Source organism: Girardinichthys multiradiatus, chromosome 13 (genome assembly GCF_021462225.1).
Source record: "Girardinichthys multiradiatus isolate DD_20200921_A chromosome 13, DD_fGirMul_XY1, whole genome shotgun sequence".
NCBI lineage: Eukaryota > Metazoa > Chordata > Actinopteri > Cyprinodontiformes > Goodeidae > Girardinichthys > Girardinichthys multiradiatus.
This window is the reverse complement of record NC_061806.1, coordinates 37,801,348-37,819,102: the sequence shown is the minus strand read 5'-3', so window position 1 is coordinate 37,819,102 and position 17,755 is coordinate 37,801,348. Positions and strand designations below refer to the sequence as shown.

Below are 17,755 nucleotides of genomic sequence, written 5' to 3'. Positions count from 1 at the left end.
AATCACTGTAAAGCATTGGACTTACAAGTTTCTTTGGTACAATGCAATATGACACGATACAATTCAAGATGATATGATGTACGATGAAGCCATGGTGGATCACTCCCTTCCAGGTTTGGCTTCAGTTTGTCCCTTAAGTAGAGAGGTTTGAGTACCTTGGTGTCTCGTTCATGAGCGCTGGTAGGATGCAGGGAGACATATATGGACTAAAGCCGACAATGCACTTCAACAATGCTCTTCATTTTATCCATCCAACTACATTCTGACCCTAACCTACGGCAATGACATATATGGATCAAAAGTGAAAGAATGAGATCCCGGATACAAGCAGCTGGAATGAGCTTAATTTGAAGGGTGTCTGGGCTCAACTAGAGATAAGGTAGCTACGTCATCTTGGAACGGAGTCTTTGTTCCTCTGCATTAAAAGGAGTCAGTTAAGGAGTTTTGGGTCTCTAATAAGGATGTTTCTTGAGTATGTTCCTTTGAAGGATTTCTGGACATGTCACAATCCAAAACTGGCTGGAGGGACTATACTTTTTGGCCGGGGAGCACCTTGGATCAAACAGGAGAGTCCTGCTGGGGAGAGGGACGTCTTGGTTCTCCTGGTTGCCTTATCTACCCAGTCTTGGATAACCTGAAGAGGGTTAATGAATAGACGGATGGGCGAACAGATGAATCAACAGACAAACAGATAGATGACGGATGTATGGATAGATGTGTGGAGTCAATGGATACACAGACAGCTGACTGTACTTTACTTTGGATCCAAGGTTTTCTTTGAAGATGCAGTCTTTTACTTGGCCAGCGAGATCAAGACGTTCATGTGTATGTCTTCTCCAGTGTAGCCTATGGAGGGCTTCAGGCAAATAGGAAGGCCAGTGCTGCACGCTGAGTTTTGTAGCTCTATGACGTCATGGGGTACTTCCTGGGAACTGTCATGAAAATGGTTTAATGCTGAGCATTCTGAGATTTAAAGTTTTTTATTAGTTCTTCTATGAGTTCTGTTTGTTTTCTGCATGCTGTTCAGACCTTGTTCCTCGCAGATGGATGGATGGATGGATGGATGGATGGATGGATGGATGGATGGATGGATGGATCATAAATGCCAGACAAAATGAACATCGTGATGTAGACGCTCTGTAGTGATCAATCAATTAATTACCAGGCAATCCTGAAATGTTCTACTAAACATCAGTATGGTTTTAGGTACAAAATATTAATGTTATTTTGTCATGTTAACTTTCTTTTCATTGCCATCTGCTATTTTCCTGCTGGCCCACTAAAGTTGGAATGTAAAATCCCCAGCCAACTCCAAATTCAGATCCAATATAACTGCTGCTGTACATATAAAAACCTTTCGTGAAAGTTGCAGTTGTATGTAGTCTGGGCACAGAGTACAACATCAGGATTTGTGGTTTTCTTGCACCTAGAACATGCTCAGCTCTGGTGTGACGTCATTTTCAGATTTAAGCTCTGATGTCCAACACCAATTGAATACATCAAAACTGGCAACCTTCTCTTCTCTGGTGTGGTAACCTTTGGGTATGTTTTTTTTTATTAATGTCTGTTAACCTAAGTTACTTGGTTTTAGAGGTTTTAAGTATGCAATGCTTGCACAAGCTCAACCATGTTTAATATGCTTTTATGTCTCATAGCTGGAAACTATGTGTTTTGTGGCGTCACTAAACCCCATATTATTGTGTAAGTTCTCATCAAAACCACAGTACTTGGTGTACAGTACTGCACACAGATTTTGGTTGAAAAGTCTCTTGCTGTTTGCTTAAGAACTGAACAAACCGCATGTAATCACCCAAAAAAAAAAACAATAAAAAAAAAAAGTCCAAATACAAGCTTAAACTGAAATGACCTCTTTGACAAATGATCGTGTCCCTCTGTGGAGCAGTTTAGAGCTGTTCCTCCTTAGGCGGGTCATTTTCCACACACAACTGTTATGCCAATTAATTCCTCAGGCAGTGATGTCATGGAGCACTGATTGGCTGAGGTGGAATGCTGCGGTTTCAGAACAGCAGGTCAAATTGGATCCAGCGATTGATTGGGATCCAACTGGACACATTGTGAAAGTCCCCGTGAAGCTTTGCTTCCTAAATGTTCATTGCAAAATTACGATAGAGTTGTGAGGTTAGCTGAAATAGACTTCAGTGGCACTGATGTGTCAAAAATCTAATAATATTTCTTGTATTAAAAATTGACTTTAATTTAGGGATAAATAGTTGTCAAGCAGCTCAGACAGAGTGCTTTGCAAAAGTGTTTATGCTCAATTTATTTTAATCATTCTTGTTGCTTAGCACTTTGGTACCTGCTGTTTTAAAAGTGCGTTATAAATAAAGTTGGCTTGGCTTGGCCTTAAACTTGTTCATAATGACTCAGATTACAACTACAAACTTCAGTGCATTTATTGGGCTTTTATGATACATAGTTTTAAAATAAAACTAAAACAAATCAAAATCTGAAAAGTGTGGGGTGCATTTGTATTCATTTTTTTAACTTTTGTTGCAATTACAGCAACTCCCAAGTCTTTTGGGGTATGTCTTTCCAGCTTTGCACATCAAGAGCCTGAAATATCTCAGCCTAAGTTGGAGTGGATGAAGACTGTGTGTGTGAACTTAAATCGTTAAGTCTCGCTACTCAACGGGGATAAAGTCTGGACTTTGTGCCATACTAACACACAAATATGCTTCAATCCATTGTGGCTCTGGATGTATGTCTAGAGATATTGTCCTGCTGGAAGATGAACCTCTGTATTTTGTAGCCTCTAACAGATGTTCTCCAAGAATAGTCAGACTCATCTTCCCATCAAATCTAGCCTGTTGCTGCTGAAAAAAAGCCTTCCCACAGTATGATTCTGCCACCATGTTTTCCCATATGAATGGGGTGTTCAGGACAATTTGGAGTCCTAGTTTCTTTTGTTCTAGACCCTCTACCATAAAGCCCAGATTTGAGGAGTCCACTTTTTGCTTTCACTTCACAGTGATGCACTACTTCCTGTTGGTCTATCTGATAAAATCCCAATGAAAAACATTTAGATTTGTGGTAATAATGTGACAAAATGTGAAAATGTTCAAGGGGTTTGGCTACATTATCATGGTATCCGTGGTATATCCGTGGAAATACATAGAAAAACAAAGCTGAAAAGGAGAAAAGTATCACTTTTTGACTATCTCTGACATGGCAGTAAAATTTATATTTTTCTAATCTTTAATGGGAAAATAGATTTTCCAAGATATATATGACTGAGATCTCATGTAAGAGGAAAGGGACATCATATGTCAAAGCAGGTCAAAGGATTTTGAGTTTGAACAGTGTGTTTATTATAAAATCTCATGACTGTCCTCATCCATGTGACCCCATGTGACGCTTAGAAGAAGAAGATTAAAAGAGAGCAGACCAGATTGTGTTGGGGCAGCAGGGCATGAAATGTGCATAAACTGGTGGACCTAAAGGTGTAATCTTATCTGCTGCTCAATCTGTGATGATGGAGATAATGAATGAGAAGTTATGCTGATTTTTACAACCTTTTTACAACCTTTTATTTCTATCACATCTATTCATGAACTTTAAGAGGTGATGATAATGTTCTTTACAGTTTTGCCTTACCTGGGTCAGAATTCAATTAAACTGGGTGTACAAATTCCACATATGTCAGCTGAGATAATCAATGAGCAAGTGGGACATCTACTGGTAAAAGTGATAATTACTTTTTAGGTATTAATCCAGTTTGACATCCAGTTTCACCATAAACAGCTACAGCTAGGCCCAAATGTATTCATACCCCTGTTATATTTAGATTTTAAATTATTTTCAATAAATCAGTTTTTTTTATATAGAAAATGAGACATGTAACTCTCAAATGTTAATAAAAAATGTAAATCTGTATTAATTTTAAATAAAATAATTTACCTGTTTGTATTTACGTTTTTCAATAAAATTCTGTCGAAAATTATTTATATCCCTTTATTGGCAATATAAAAATTAAACCCTTCTTATAATTGCTGAACATCTTTTGGCATGTTTCCCCTGGTATTTTGATTATTTATCTTTGGTAATGAGATCCATGTCTTTGAGGGTGGAAGGCCTCCTTCCAGAGGTATGCCTAATTTAATTCATTAATTTAAAATAATTGTATCTTACAATTATGAGATACAAGCTCACATCTGTGACTTAGCTATTTCATAATATTTGTTTTTCTTAACTATAAAAAAACTTTTAATTTTATTTAAGAACGGACAATTCAGATACTATCCAATCATTTCGAGATTGTATCTCAAATGATGTCATAATTATGAGATAGTTTCTCAAAATCATAAGTTATAATTGTGGCAGGGCAACTGTTATATATTTAGAAATTAGTTTTTTTAATTATGAGAATTATGAGATAAGTTGTTTTATTTTCACGGATACCTATTGCAGCACATATTTACCCACGGGTAATATTTAATCTGTATTATTGGAAGTTTTATATATATATATATATATATATATATATATATATAGTAACTGAAAAAAGTCTCAAAATAAGGGTTGTTAAAAAAATCCAAAGCCAAAAACATTTGCCCCATTTACTATAGCAAAATCACGACACATTTGAGTATTATATGAGTATTATAATTGTTTTACGGAATAAAACCCTTAAAATAAAATTTTAAATTCAGAACGTCTGTTTTTTCCCGCCCCCAACGTCTCCCACGTGACTCCATGCCGCAGCATTAGTCACATGACCTCTGGTTACTTGTTTTCCTGTAGCAGAACATATCTGATTTCCTCTGCTCTTCCTTGATTTCACGACACTGTTAACTTAGACGTTAGCAGCTTTTCCAGCCGCTAGCCTTTAGTCTAACGTTTTGTAAACGACTTAAAGATGAGCAACAAGCCTCCGTCTTAGCTGGATAGAGCCGCAACATCCGCCTTTATCGACAAGAAACAGAAACTAAAACCCCGTTAGGTCTGCTTGTTAGCATTAGCTTAGCTTCTGTTTTTATTTTCCCAACGTTTACATCAACTGTAGGCTGTGGCTCTGTGACGTTAGCTACACCGACATGTCGAAGTACACCAGCTTCCCAGAACCGGCGGAAGACCAGAACCCTTTCCAGGTGGGTGACAGGAAGCTTGTGAAGTTCCTGATGCATGACAGATTTCTGCTGTTGATAATGTGACGTGCTGGTTTCTGTCTGGGTCCATCTTTTGTACTTATTATCTTGCGTACCCATTGTAGCTTTAATATGCCGTGAAAACCGTCTGGAAACGTGTAAACCAGTTGTATAAATGATGTGTTGTCTTTTTTTTTTTTTTTTTTTTGCCTGTTAGGATCCGACTGTGACTCAGCATAGTAGCAACACAGAATATGCTACACTGGACCTTTACAATCCGTTTGATAAACCAGCTGGGGTAAGCAGTGTCTGAGAGAGAGAGATGGCCTGCAAACAACAGGGAAAATGTTAGATTTCATTTGAACTGTTTTCCGTTCCTGTCTTTCTCTGTTGTTTGCAAGTGAACTTGTAGTCAACTTCTATGTCTCATAAATGGTCTAAAAAGTAAAAATGCTGGATATGAAAATATGTATAGGAAGCCAATCAAGTTACACAGTGCTAGAGGTAGTGCAAAATGTTTCCAGAGTATTCATAATTTACGTACTACAGATGCATCTCAATAAATTAGAATATACTGAAAAGTAAATTTATTTCAGTAACTAGGTAAAACACATTATAGAGGTTAATTACACACAGACCGATGTTTTCAAGCCGTTATTTCTGTTAATTATGATGCTTTTCAGCATAAAGCGAATTAAAAGGAGGATATTTGATTTAGTAGAGGATTGTAATAATACAGAATACCTGTAGAAAAAAGAATTATTACAAAAATGTCTACTCTGTATGTAAAATACCTGCTTAAAGGTTGCTATTTTCAAAAGGTACTTTTACTGAGAAGCGAGCCTCATTGGAATGCTTAATCTAATTTATTGAGATGTACCTGTATATTTTACAACGCACAATAGTTATAGTTTGGGATTTATAGATAAAAAGATAGTCTGTATCTGTCCTTTAGACAAAGGTCTGCTGGTAAACAGTCAGATTGCAACAGGCAGAAATTATTTCTTGCAGTTTTCTTTATGACGGCAGAGCTGAGCAGGTCTGTTGCCTAAAGAACTCTGCTCTATTGGACGAATAGGAAGAAAGCAGGATCGGTTTAAAACTTTTTCACTCCAAGGGTACATTTTTGGTATGGCAGTAAAAACCTTCAATCAGATTAGACCAACTTTGTTCTGTTAATCATAAAATTACTTTGTCAGGTACTTTTAAGCAAGCAGTAACGAAATGGGAACCGACTCAGGACTTTCAGACATCTGTGCTTATAAATATGATTATATAGATCTCTAAAAACTGTGAAGCTTTGTTCTAAATGACTGAATGGTAATTGTGGACATTTAGTAAAGTCTTGTAGCATCTGTCAGTGAAAATCCATCTTATTTTTTTTATTTATCACGCTCATGGATGTGTTCTGTTGTTTTTTTTCCCACAAAACAATTGTGTTATAGCCTCCACCGCCATATGAAGCCTCATCTCCGTCTGCACCTGCAGCAGCAGAGACGCCATCAAGCGCAACAACACCCACTGAGCCTCGCAACTACGGCTCCTATAACTCCCAGGTATTCGTCTTGCAGTGTAAAGTTACCTCTAATGCGTTTTTTTTTTTTCCAGTGGAAGCTAGGTGCCCACAAATATGTGGATCTTCAAAATGATAAATACAATAGAAAGGACATACAGTGCTTTGCAAAAAATATTCATAACCACTGAAATGTTTTAACACATTTAATTGTAATTTTATCTGATAGAAAGTTGTGATTAATTGTGAAGTTGATGGAAACAATACATGGTTTTAAAAATTATTTTTAAATATTTTTGTTTCTGAAAAGCTTGATATGCATTTTAGAATGAATAAATAGTGTCCATTATGTGTGTAATATAATCTCAGTATAAAATCAGCTGTTCTGTGAAGGCCTCAGAGGTTTGAGAGAGAACATTAGAGAGTAAACAGCATCACGAAGATCAAGGAACACAACAGACAGGTCAGGGATGAAGCCAAGAGGTATGCGAGGTATCTCTGGATAAGCTGCAGACATCTGACTCTCAGGTGAGGGAATCTGTTAGTCGTGCACTGTAAAAAATCTGGCCTTTATGGACTAGTTGTGTGTAAGCCACAACAGTTTTGTAGTTTGTCACAAGTCATGTAAGAGACATGGCAAAAATGTCTAAAACGGTGCACTGGTAAGATTGGAAATTTCAACTTTTCAGTCTACATGCAAAACCTTATGTGTGACTGTAAACTATTACTGCACATCAGTCCGAACACAGCATCCTCACTGTGAAACATGGTAGTGGCAGCATCAGGCTGCGGAGAGGCTTTTTTTACAGCAGGGACAGGAATGCTGGCCGGAGTTGATGGAAAGATAACTACAGGAAAATCATAAGAAGTCCTCTCACCTGAATGGAAATGCAAGCCACACTTTTCAGATATGTTTTTGTTTGTTTTGATGTTTGTGGCTGTTGATTAAATGTGAGGAATTATAAAAGGTATGAGTACTTCTGCAATGCACTGTGAGTGCCTATTTATGTCAACTGGAACTGTTTTTATTGCTTTTCATCGTAAGAAGCAACACTGCCATTGTGATTGGCTACAAGCACAGCTCTTTTGTACAAATTATTAAGATAAGCATCTGTATCACTCTTTAAACCCAACTACATGGGTTGGACAATGAAACTGAAACACCTGTCATTTTAGTGTGGGAGGTTTCATGACTAAATTGGACCAGCCTGGTAGCCAGTCTTCATTGATTGCACATTGCACCAGTAAGAGCAGAGTGTGAAGGTTCAATTAGCAGGGTAAGAGCACAGTTTTGCTCAAAATATTGAAATGCACACAACATTATGGGTGACATACCAGAGTTCAAAAGAGGACAAATTGTTGGTGCACGTCTTGCTGGCGCATCTGTGACCAAGACAGCAAGTCTTTGTGATGTATCAAGAGCCACGGTATCCAGGGTAATGTCAGCATACCACCAAGAAGGACGAACCACATCCAACAGGATTAACTGTGGACGCAAGAGGAAGCTGTCTGAAAGGGATGTTCGGGTGCTAACCCTGATTGTATCCAGAAAACATAAAACCACGGCTGCCCAAATCACGGCAGAATTAAATGTGCACCTCAACTTTCCTGTTTCCACCAGAACTGTCCGTCAGGAGCTCCACAGGGTCAATATACACGGCCGGGCTGCTATAGCCAAACCTTTGTTCACTCATGCCAATGCCAAACGTCGGTTTCAATGGTGCAAGGAGCGCAAATGTTGGGCTGTGGACAATGTGAAACATGTATTGTTCTCTGATGAGTCCACCTTTACTGTTTTCCCCACATCCGGGAGAGTTACGGTGTGGAGAAGCCCCAAAGAAGCGTACCACCCAGACTGTTGCATGCCCAGAGTGAAGCATGGGGGTGGATCAGTGATGGTTTGGGCTGTCATATCATGGCATTCCCTTGGCCCAATACTTGTGCTAGATGGGCGCGTCACTGCCAAGGACTACCGAACCATTCTTGAGGACCATGTGCATCCAATGGTTCAAACATTGTATCCTGAAGGCGGTGCCGTGTTTCAGGATGACAATGCACCAATACACACAGCAAGACTGGTGAAAGATTGGTTTGATGAACATGAAAGTGAAGTTGAACATCTCCCATGGCCTGCACAGTCACCAGATCTAAATATTATTGAGCCACTTTGGGGTGTTTTGGAGGAGCGAGTCAGGAAACGTTTTCCTCCACCAGTATCACGTAGTGACCTGGCCACTATCCTGCAAGAAGAATGGCTTAAAATCCCTCTGACCACTGTGCAGGACTTGTAGATGTCATTCCCAAGATGAATTGATGCTGTATTGGCCGCAAAAGGAGGCCCTACACCATACTAATAAATTATTGTGGTGTAAAACCAAGTGTTTCACTTTCAATGTCCAACCCCTGTATAGCAGCTTTTGGATCTGTAGCTACACTTAATACAACACATTTACATCGCCCCTTTCATAATTTAATAAAAAATCATCCCTTTTTCTGTGAAAGCTGACGTCCACTTTGCTTGCTGTCTTTGTGTCTAAGCCTGCAGTGAACGCCACCACAGCAGAGCTCCTGAGGAAGCAGGAGGAACTCGAGAGGAAAGCCCAGGAGTTGGAGAGGAGGGAGCGAGAGCTGCAGTCGCACAGCCTCGGACCTGGAGCCAGTAAGACGCAGCGAAGCTGGCCTGTTTTATCTGTTTTAGTTCATAATTTTCTTCTAACAGTCTTTTATCAGTGCTCTCCGTGAGATTTCTAGTAGAGTTTATCCAATAAATATAAAAAGGGGATTATTTTCATTGGCTTTACCTGCATCTGTTCTCTTCTTCAGCTCGTCAGAATAATTGGCCCCCACTGCCTTCTTTCTGTCCTGTTGGGCCCTGCTTCTACCAAGACATCAATTTGGAGATCAGCCAGCGCTTCCAGCGTACTGTCACCATCATGTACTACTTCTGGATGTGTGAGTTTATCTAACTGAAATATATACATCCTACTTTGGAAATTTAGTGAAGTTTGTTTTCTTGGGGTTTGTGGGTTGGACTTCAATATCTGGGCCCAATAAATGAAGTGGACGGAAGTTGTTGATTTTAAGTGCGGTTCCGGTCAGATGTTTAAGTAAACTACCAATAGACAAAACTGCCAAATTATTTATTTAATGATTTATTTGAACTCTTCTAGTTTTTGTGGTGGAGGGGTGATGCAACATACAACTCTGATAAATAAAAGAAAAAATAATTGAATGCACAGGTTTGAATTTGATGGGAATTTTCTCTAAATATCCTTTTTACTATTATTTTACTTAAAAACTGAAATATATAAATACAATCCCCAGAGTTGCAGAGAAACAGCACATTTTCTATTTGTTTTAGCCAGTTGCTCAGTCCTGGTATACCTCTCTTCTTGTGTGTCCAATTTTATGAATGCCATTATTAAGTAAAGTGAGTAACTAAAATAGATTTATGTAGCAATAAATCTAGGTTAAATTACAAGGTTGCACAATATGTCGCAAGCATATCGTCAATATGCAATATTGATATTGCGAAGGACTCTGGATATATTGAAAGTGCTATGAACTTGCCTTTTTCCTTCTATTGTCATATTTATCCACGTGCCTCAGATGCTCACACCACATCCCCCAAAATGTTGAAGGTCACAGAATGATGGAAGCACAGAGGAGAAACAGAGGAAATGGGCAGAAATTGCCACTGATATCATCATTGCAATATTTACCAATTTTATTACCATTACAAGATTTTATAATATCATCCAGCTTTTATGTGCATTTCAAATGCAACAAATTCAGTTAACCAATGAAGTAAAAATGCAAAGAAAATGTAGGATGTTTTTTTTTTTTTATAAGAACCAAGGTTACTCTTAAAAATGTTAAGAGTAACCTTAAATATGGGCGCCACATATTCAAGGCCTCCATTACCCTTAGTTTGGAGTCTGACCAGTGGGGCAACCAGTAAACCCTAACCAGCTGACCTCGGAGAGCTAATGGGAGCATGCAGGTGAAGCGAATCGCACAGATTTGGGATCCTGTCCATGCGCACCTCTGGATTTGCAAGTTATCCTGAGAAGATCACTTGCAAATAAATTCATTTGTAAATAAGTGGCAGCAACTGTGTAAAATACCTATTTTAAAGATTGTCATAGAAATATTACGTATCAAGTTTTTAAACATTTTTAACTCCATTTCTAATTTCAGTCCTCCACATAAAAAACAAATATATATAATTTTTATATAATGGAAAAGTAATTTTTTCTTATTCCATATGGAGAAGTTTGTATTTTTTTTAACACAATATATTAAATATTTGCAATCTGGAAGATTTTCAAGATATGACAAAAAACATTTTAGCTAGTGGAAAACAATAAAATATGACATTTTAAAGGGATTTTAATACAAGGGAATGAAAGATGAATTCGAAACAGAAATCACATCGCACTTGTACAGTATTCAAAAACTGCATTTTGAATGCGAGTAAATTGCAACAAATCCTGCTGGGATGCAGATTTTTCTGTTTAATTTCAAAAGGCTATAAAAGAAATACACTTTAGGAAAATCTGCCCATATTACATTGTGCCATTTGCATCATTACAGACCATGGACTCAGGAGGGTTAAAAGTAAATATAAAAATAGTTTATTTGGATCAACCAAACTCCTGACACACTGGTTTGTTTCTGAGTGCAAAATACTGGATTTAAAATTCATCACCTGACTTCTCTTTTTATTAATCATCTCAAATGTTTGCTTGTTTTTTTCCTGTCTTTACCGACATGTAGTCTCTGCGTTCACCTTTCTCTTCAACCTGATCTCTTCCCTGGCTATGTTCTGTGTGGACACCGGTACCGGTTCTGGTTTTGGCCTCTCCATTCTCTGGGCCCTCCTCTTCACTCCCTGCTCCTTCTTGTGTTGGTATCGACCTGTGTATAAAGCCTTCAGGTGATCGCAGCTGTTTTATCATACTTCATGTGCAGATGAAAGATGCTGAACATTATTTTAATTATTAATCACTTTATGCTGTTATTGCTTGTTTATTTGAGAGAGATTTTTTTTTCTCTTGCAGGAGTGACAGCTCCTTCAACTTCTTTATCTTCTTCTTTATCTTCTTTGCTCAAGACTGCGTTTTTGTCATCATGACGATTGGAATCCCTGGATCAGGATTCAGGTAAAGCTTTTTAGTCTGTATTTATTCTCTAGCCAGTAGTTTCGGTTTTTCTCTGCTTAATTTGATTTACTTCACTAACTAATACTCTTAAGGTCAATGTTTTACACTGAGAGATCCAGGATAGAGTATCCTATTGTGGTGCTACTGTTGTGTTGTGCGTCCCAGCTACACATCATTTTCAGTCATCATCTTTAGCTAACCACATAATTATCTCGTTGTCTCACAATAACAAAGTCATTTTCTCGTGTTAACAAGATAATTGCTGTAGGGGAAAAGGTCACGTTTGAGCTCATAAGGTAAAAATGGTTTAAAAATCTGTGTTTTTTGTCTAATGCTAAGTTGAATCCTTTGTTATTTTCATGCTATGGGCTGGTTGATCCTTGTTTACTGATCTATAAAGCTTTGTGAATACACAGGTCGACGGGTCAGGATGGTGCATTCAAGTAATCAAGTCTAGTCAGTTTTATTCATGGAGCACATTTCATACATCAGTCCCAAAGTCCTTGTGCATAAAAAGAAATGTGAAAATTAAAACATTCAAGACAAATAATTAAAAGCAACAAATGTAAAACAAGTATAAAGAGATTTAAAGCAACATAAAATACATGAACCTTGCTGAAAGCTTGATAAAACGAGCATGTTTCAAACTTGCGAGATATAGTAGTTGCTGATCAGAGGTCTTGTGGGAGAGCATTCCAGACCGGACCATAATGACTTCAAGAACCGAGAGCTGATCTGGAGTTGATTTTAGGTATAGCAAGACTTACACTTGAAGACCTTAAGGGCCTCTCTGGAATATGTTTAGTAAGTAAGTAAGTAAAGTTTATTTATAAAGTGCCTTTCACAGACAGTCACAAAGCACTGCACAGGAAAATCACATTAAGATCTTCCTTTAAAATACAATAAAATCATGACATAAAAGCCTGGCGGAACAGAACAGCTTTTAAAAATCTCTACAGAGTCAGCAAAGTGAAGCTGCGGTGGCAAATTGTTCCACATTTCGGGGCTGCGGTCTGAAAAGTTGTTCCCCTTGGTTTTCAGTCTTGTGCGAGAGACATCCAGGATATTTTGGCCTTGTGACCGAAGGCTACGAGGAGCAGTTTTGATTAAAAGCTGACACAAATAGTTAGGAGCCTGGCCATTTAGAGCCCTGTAGGTAAGGACAAGAATTTTAAAACAAATTCAAAGTCAAAGTTTAGTGAGCGTCTGAGTAATGTAGGGAGGGGTCAGGTCATTTAAAGCTTTGAAAATAATAAGAACTGATTTGAAAAGACGTCCTAACTGTAAGCCAGTGGAGAAACTTTCCGATTGGAGTGATGTGCGCAAACCTTCTTGTTTTGGTCAAAAGCCTAGCTGCCATGTTTTGTATCTGTTGGAGAGATCTTATTTTACTAGAAATAAAGGAGTGAATCAGTTTTTCTAAATCCGGTTGTGTGAAGAAGGATGCGAAGTTAAAGCAAAGTTTATTTGTCCTGGGAAGCCACTGCAGTTGGTGTTTTTCTCGCTCGTATGTTCACTCTACTGTGTTTTTACTGTAACCCGTTTTCCTCCTCAGCGGATGGATTGTGAGCTTAGCTGTTCTGGCTAAAAGCCCTGCCGTTGGTGCGATCATGATTATGAACGCCATCCTCTTCACTGCCCAGACCGCCATGGGGGTTTTCCTGTTGAAGAAGGTCAGTGGCTCTCTATTAGTAGGGCTAATCTAAAGTCAGAAGCACACATTAAGACTGCATTTTGACATAATAATAGTCCTGTTGTGTGGGCTTCTTATAGATCTGTTAGTTTCAGTCTCACAGAGGTTTGTATCCTAATTTTAATCCATTTTGGTTTTAAACACTTAAACGTTTTACCACCTACCCAGAGAGAATCTTCTTCTTAATTTTTTTTTTACTTTAAGAATGGGTTGTTTTGAATAGATTAGGTTGTAGCTTATTCTTTGTGTTTATGTGGTGAAGGGAGAGGGTATGTTTAAATTAGCAATGGCTTTTTAAAAGGTATCAGTCCTGTAAGGGAGTGTTTGACCTGTTTTTGCAGAATCCAGAATGACAAAATCTTGAAACTCTCGAACAGAATGACTCTTAACAAATCAGTGTGCTCAGTTTATAGATCTGAGAATACACTGATAACCCCCACACCACTGTGTAGGGGGTTATGATTATTGATTGATTTATCTTGATCAATAATTATAATTACAAATCATAATTTGACAAAATCAATTTCTTAACCAAAATCCTCATTTATGAATCAAGACCAGAGATGTTTCTGGTGTTGTAATTGCGGCTCAACGCCTTTGACAATTACAACCGTTAAATACTCCGTAATAATTAATAACTATTGCCGGAGATGTCACTGTTTAATCGACCATTTCTGCCGAAACGTGTGGAACTTTAACCTTATCTTGACTGACAAATCACTTTTTGCACACAATGAACACATAACGCTCTCTTTATCTATGTGAATATTTATTAATCTTCACCTACTCAACATGCAAAATTCTACATAACAAGGGTAACACATCTAACTACGCAAAAATAAAGAAAACAGCAGTGGGTGTTGAATCAACCAGCATTTATGGCAAAATTGAGAATATGACGAAGAGGTGTGGCGGTGAGTGGAGAGTGGGCGGGGGCGCAACTCCAACTGTACTCAGTTATCCTGACCATAAAACTTCCCCCAACTCCTGAGCAGACAAAGAGTTATAAAACTTTTGGCGGCAAGCTAGCGAGCAGTGATGTTGAAGACAAAGGAAAAGGGAGAATTTTACCATGAGGTTATTTTAACAGTCCAGTCTTACAGCGCACCCGCGTTGACTCCCAGATAGTAAAACACGCACAAAGCTAGGAACGCGGCGGCTCCAGATATCAAAATAACACATCAGTTTCAATAAGCAAGGTTACATGCACATCTCATTCAGAACACATGAGATCCTAACTAGCGATTCTGATCGCTCTACAACCTCCGACCCTGCCCAGGCCTTCTAATAAAGAAATAAAAGATTAAATAAAAGATGGGTTTTACTTGGTGAAGCTTCCTTCTGGGGCAACGAGTGAGAGGGAGAAAGGGGGGGGGGTTTTGAAGCGCTGCTGCGCGTCCACAGTTAAACTCCAAGAGAGCGGTCAGTCCCGTCCTTTGGCCTTCTTGACGAAAAGGAAAAATAGGATCTGACCATCAGCAGTCGACTAGGGATGAAACACGGTGGCGGTTCGTTTCCTCGAACTCCGTGTTTTTAGTTGCGTGTTAAACTCACGTCTTCGATCGGCAAAGTGAAATTTCTGGCCTTCCTAGTCCAGAAACCTCAGTTATGAATTGTTCGTTGGCCAACGAGAGAGAGAATAAATGAAGACTCCACGTGGGATCTCTTCTTCTCCAGAGGATGCTTCAGTTGCGTGGTCACCGTGTCAAGATTTCCAGCTGAAGGCGGGGTTTTCAAAACGGAGCCTTCCTATATAGCGTCCTGTGACATCAGACTTGGGACGCCCAGTCATATCAGTCGCAGTGCTCGATGGGATATGTAGTAGCGGGCTGTCCTGGATACAAAATGACCGATGCCATTGGAGAGGCACAGTGACGTCCAACAACGTGCAGATAGTCCAATACTTAGCAACAAGTGGTCCATCAACTGTTTTATTTTTATATCCACACAAGGCACTAGGTGCATTCTTTAATTATATCATAAGTAGCTACAATCAAGGATAAAATAATCCAAAGCTTTGATTTACCGCACTATGTTTCAAATGTGACTTTTAAAGTAGACGTTTGAAGATTTGGCTCTTTTAAGAAGTACTTTCTGTTCAATTGAATTATCTGGGTTGGAGGGAATGCTGTGTTATATTGTCAGAATGCGTGTTGTAATCCATATTGTGCATGTTTCAAAAAACAGATTAGTGATTTCTAACTTGAAAGGAAAACCAGGGAGAAAATCCCCAAATCTAGGCTAAAAATGTCTACCCTTGAGTACATGTAGACCTTAATGTGAAGCAACTGTTTTTCACTAGCGTTACACTTCCAAATTTACATTATCCACTTTAAACTATGATTCATTGTGTGCATGAAAAAAAAAACAACAAAATAATGGTGGAAACCAGATATTTATATACACTATAAAAATGACAGAAGCCTCTTTTTCTCATTGCCTGAGATTAAATCAGGTCAAACTTTGCCTGTTTTGGATCACTTAAAATTAGTAAAATTATTTCGATTTGTGCCAGAAAAATATGAAGCCACTTTTTAGAGGATTATTTTTTACTTTCAACAAGTCCAGAGGTTTACTTACAGTCCCTTTAGTATTTGGAAGAATTACCTTTTAAGCTGCTTGATTTGGGTCAGTGTTTTGGGTTTGCGTCCGCCAGCTTCTTACTGTACTTTGCTGGAATTTGTATGTAGACTTTTGAACAGATGAACATGGCAAATTCAGGCATCTGGAAGTTGTTCCAAAGGATGAACCAGACTTATGGTCCAAAATTGCCTCCTGTTATCTCGGCTGATTTCTTTAGATGTTTTTTAATGGCGTCACATAATGAAGCAGTGTGTTTGAGGTGTTGACTTTAATTAGATCCATAACTGTTCTCCCATTTAAGTTAACCCATCAGAAGCTTATAAAAGCTATGACATAATCTGGACCTTCTGAAATTGTTTTAAAAAATGATGTAAAGAAAGTACTCACCGTGCTTCGTCTTGTCGGCCCGCCTCATGTCATACATTCAGCAGATAGCAAGCAGCTTCTAAGAAAACCCACATATCAGGTTGTAGGTATCGCTTTCACCCTCATTGTGTTTGATATATGACAATGAACTGCTGCACGTATCGGGTACCAATGTACTTTTCCCCTCTCCGCTTCAGATCCACAGTATGTACAGGCAAACCGATGCCAGCTTCCAGAAGGCTCAGGCAGAGTTCGCCACCGAAGTCATGTCCAATCAGGCCGTACGCCAAGCAGCTGCCAATGCTGCCCAGGGGGCCTTCACTGCACCTCGATAGGAGAACAGAAAGTAAAACTTCAGAAGTCATGCATGGGTTTTCTGATTTTGAAAGTGTACAGGATGAGCTGCATCCATTGCCAAACTAAAGTAACCAAGTAACCAAAAAGTAAAGGTTCAAATGGTGTAAAGAATAAAAACAATGCTTTCAAAGTGTCAGTAGATACAGAAAGCCATGCTGTCACCCCAGACTGTTTACCCAGCTTGTTTAAATAACTAAATTAATGTTTGTAGAAAAAAATGCTGCAACTTTTACATTTATATCCACAAACAGCTCATCCTAAGACAGTTTTTTGTTTTGCTTGAGTGTTAAATAACAAACATTTTTGCTGTTACAAATAAGAATACAAATTATCTGTATTGCCAAATCTTATACTGTAAGGACTATACTTGTAATATACTTACACCATACTATGGTGGTGTTTTCTTTTCCAGTATCTGTGACTGTTTTGTTGAAGCTTAATGTGATTAAATTATAGCAAACAACTGTTTTGGTTTTAAGCAAAACACATTGCCATGCTCTCACAGTCCTTGGCTGCTGTCACTGCTTTTCATTTGAATTATAAAACAGCTTTTTTTTATAAAAAAAAGATGACGTTTTATTTTACCTTGGTCAGTATGGCTCTTTGCACAGGGCGTCTTTGTCAGGAGGCGGCATGTGCCAGTTTTCTGTTTTTTTTGCATGTCCAGTGTTTAGGGAGTGGCAGGGATTCATGCAGGGTCTTAAAACGTCGTAAAACGTTGATTAAAGAATCAGGCCTTAAAATTGACCCAAATGCAACCTGATTCACCATAACTGACTTTAACTTTTATTTAAGTATGTCTTAAACAACTCAATTCAATTCAAAAATACTTTATTTAACCCAAAGGAAAATGAAATGTTGTAGCTAATTTTATACATATGAGCAACAAAGAGCTGTTGTAGATGCTGATGGCTGTGGGCAGGAAGGACCTCCTGTAGAGGTCTCTCTTACAGCACATCTGAAGAAGCCTCTG

The 17,755-nt window shown here is 38.5% G+C and overlaps 1 protein-coding gene and 1 long non-coding RNA gene across 3 annotated transcripts; one reads left to right on the top strand and one right to left on the bottom strand.

Annotated features, from left to right (window-relative positions):
* Window positions 1-176: 176 nt before the first annotated feature.
* On the bottom strand, window positions 177-16,732 carry LOC124879949. The gene is made up of 4 exons (XR_007041179.1): window positions 16,595-16,732; window positions 16,447-16,504; window positions 759-932; window positions 177-634 (listed from the first exon to the last, which is right to left on the bottom strand). It is a non-coding gene; the product is annotated as an uncharacterized LOC124879949 (long non-coding RNA).
* On the top strand, window positions 4,740-17,245 carry scamp3 (secretory carrier membrane protein 3). Of its 2 annotated transcripts, XM_047384810.1 has the most exons (9): window positions 4,740-5,108; window positions 5,323-5,403; window positions 6,551-6,661; window positions 9,157-9,277; window positions 9,442-9,570; window positions 11,398-11,557; window positions 11,682-11,783; window positions 13,339-13,456; window positions 16,623-17,245. In XM_047384810.1, the coding sequence occupies exons 1-9, from the start codon at window positions 5,055-5,057 to the stop codon at window positions 16,758-16,760; spliced, it is 1,014 nt and encodes a 337-aa protein (XP_047240766.1). In that variant the 5' UTR covers window positions 4,740-5,054; the 3' UTR covers window positions 16,761-17,245. The 2 variants fall into 2 exon arrangements, with proteins under 2 accessions (XP_047240766.1, XP_047240767.1); XM_047384811.1 differs by lacking the exon at window positions 5,323-5,403.
* The last annotated feature ends 510 nt before the right edge of the window (window positions 17,246-17,755 follow it).

Excerpts from the sequence above, each read along its gene's own strand:
- scamp3 (XM_047384810.1), top strand. The coding sequence starts at position 5,055 with ATGTCGAAGTACACCAGCTTCCCAGAACCGGCGGAAGACCAGAACCCT. Across the intron at positions 5,109-5,322 it reads AAGACCAGAACCCTTTCCAG|GATCCGACTGTGACTCAGCA; the intron begins GTGGGTGACAGG and ends TTTGCCTGTTAG. Across the intron at positions 6,662-9,156 it reads ACGGCTCCTATAACTCCCAG|CCTGCAGTGAACGCCACCAC; the intron begins GTATTCGTCTTG and ends TTTGTGTCTAAG.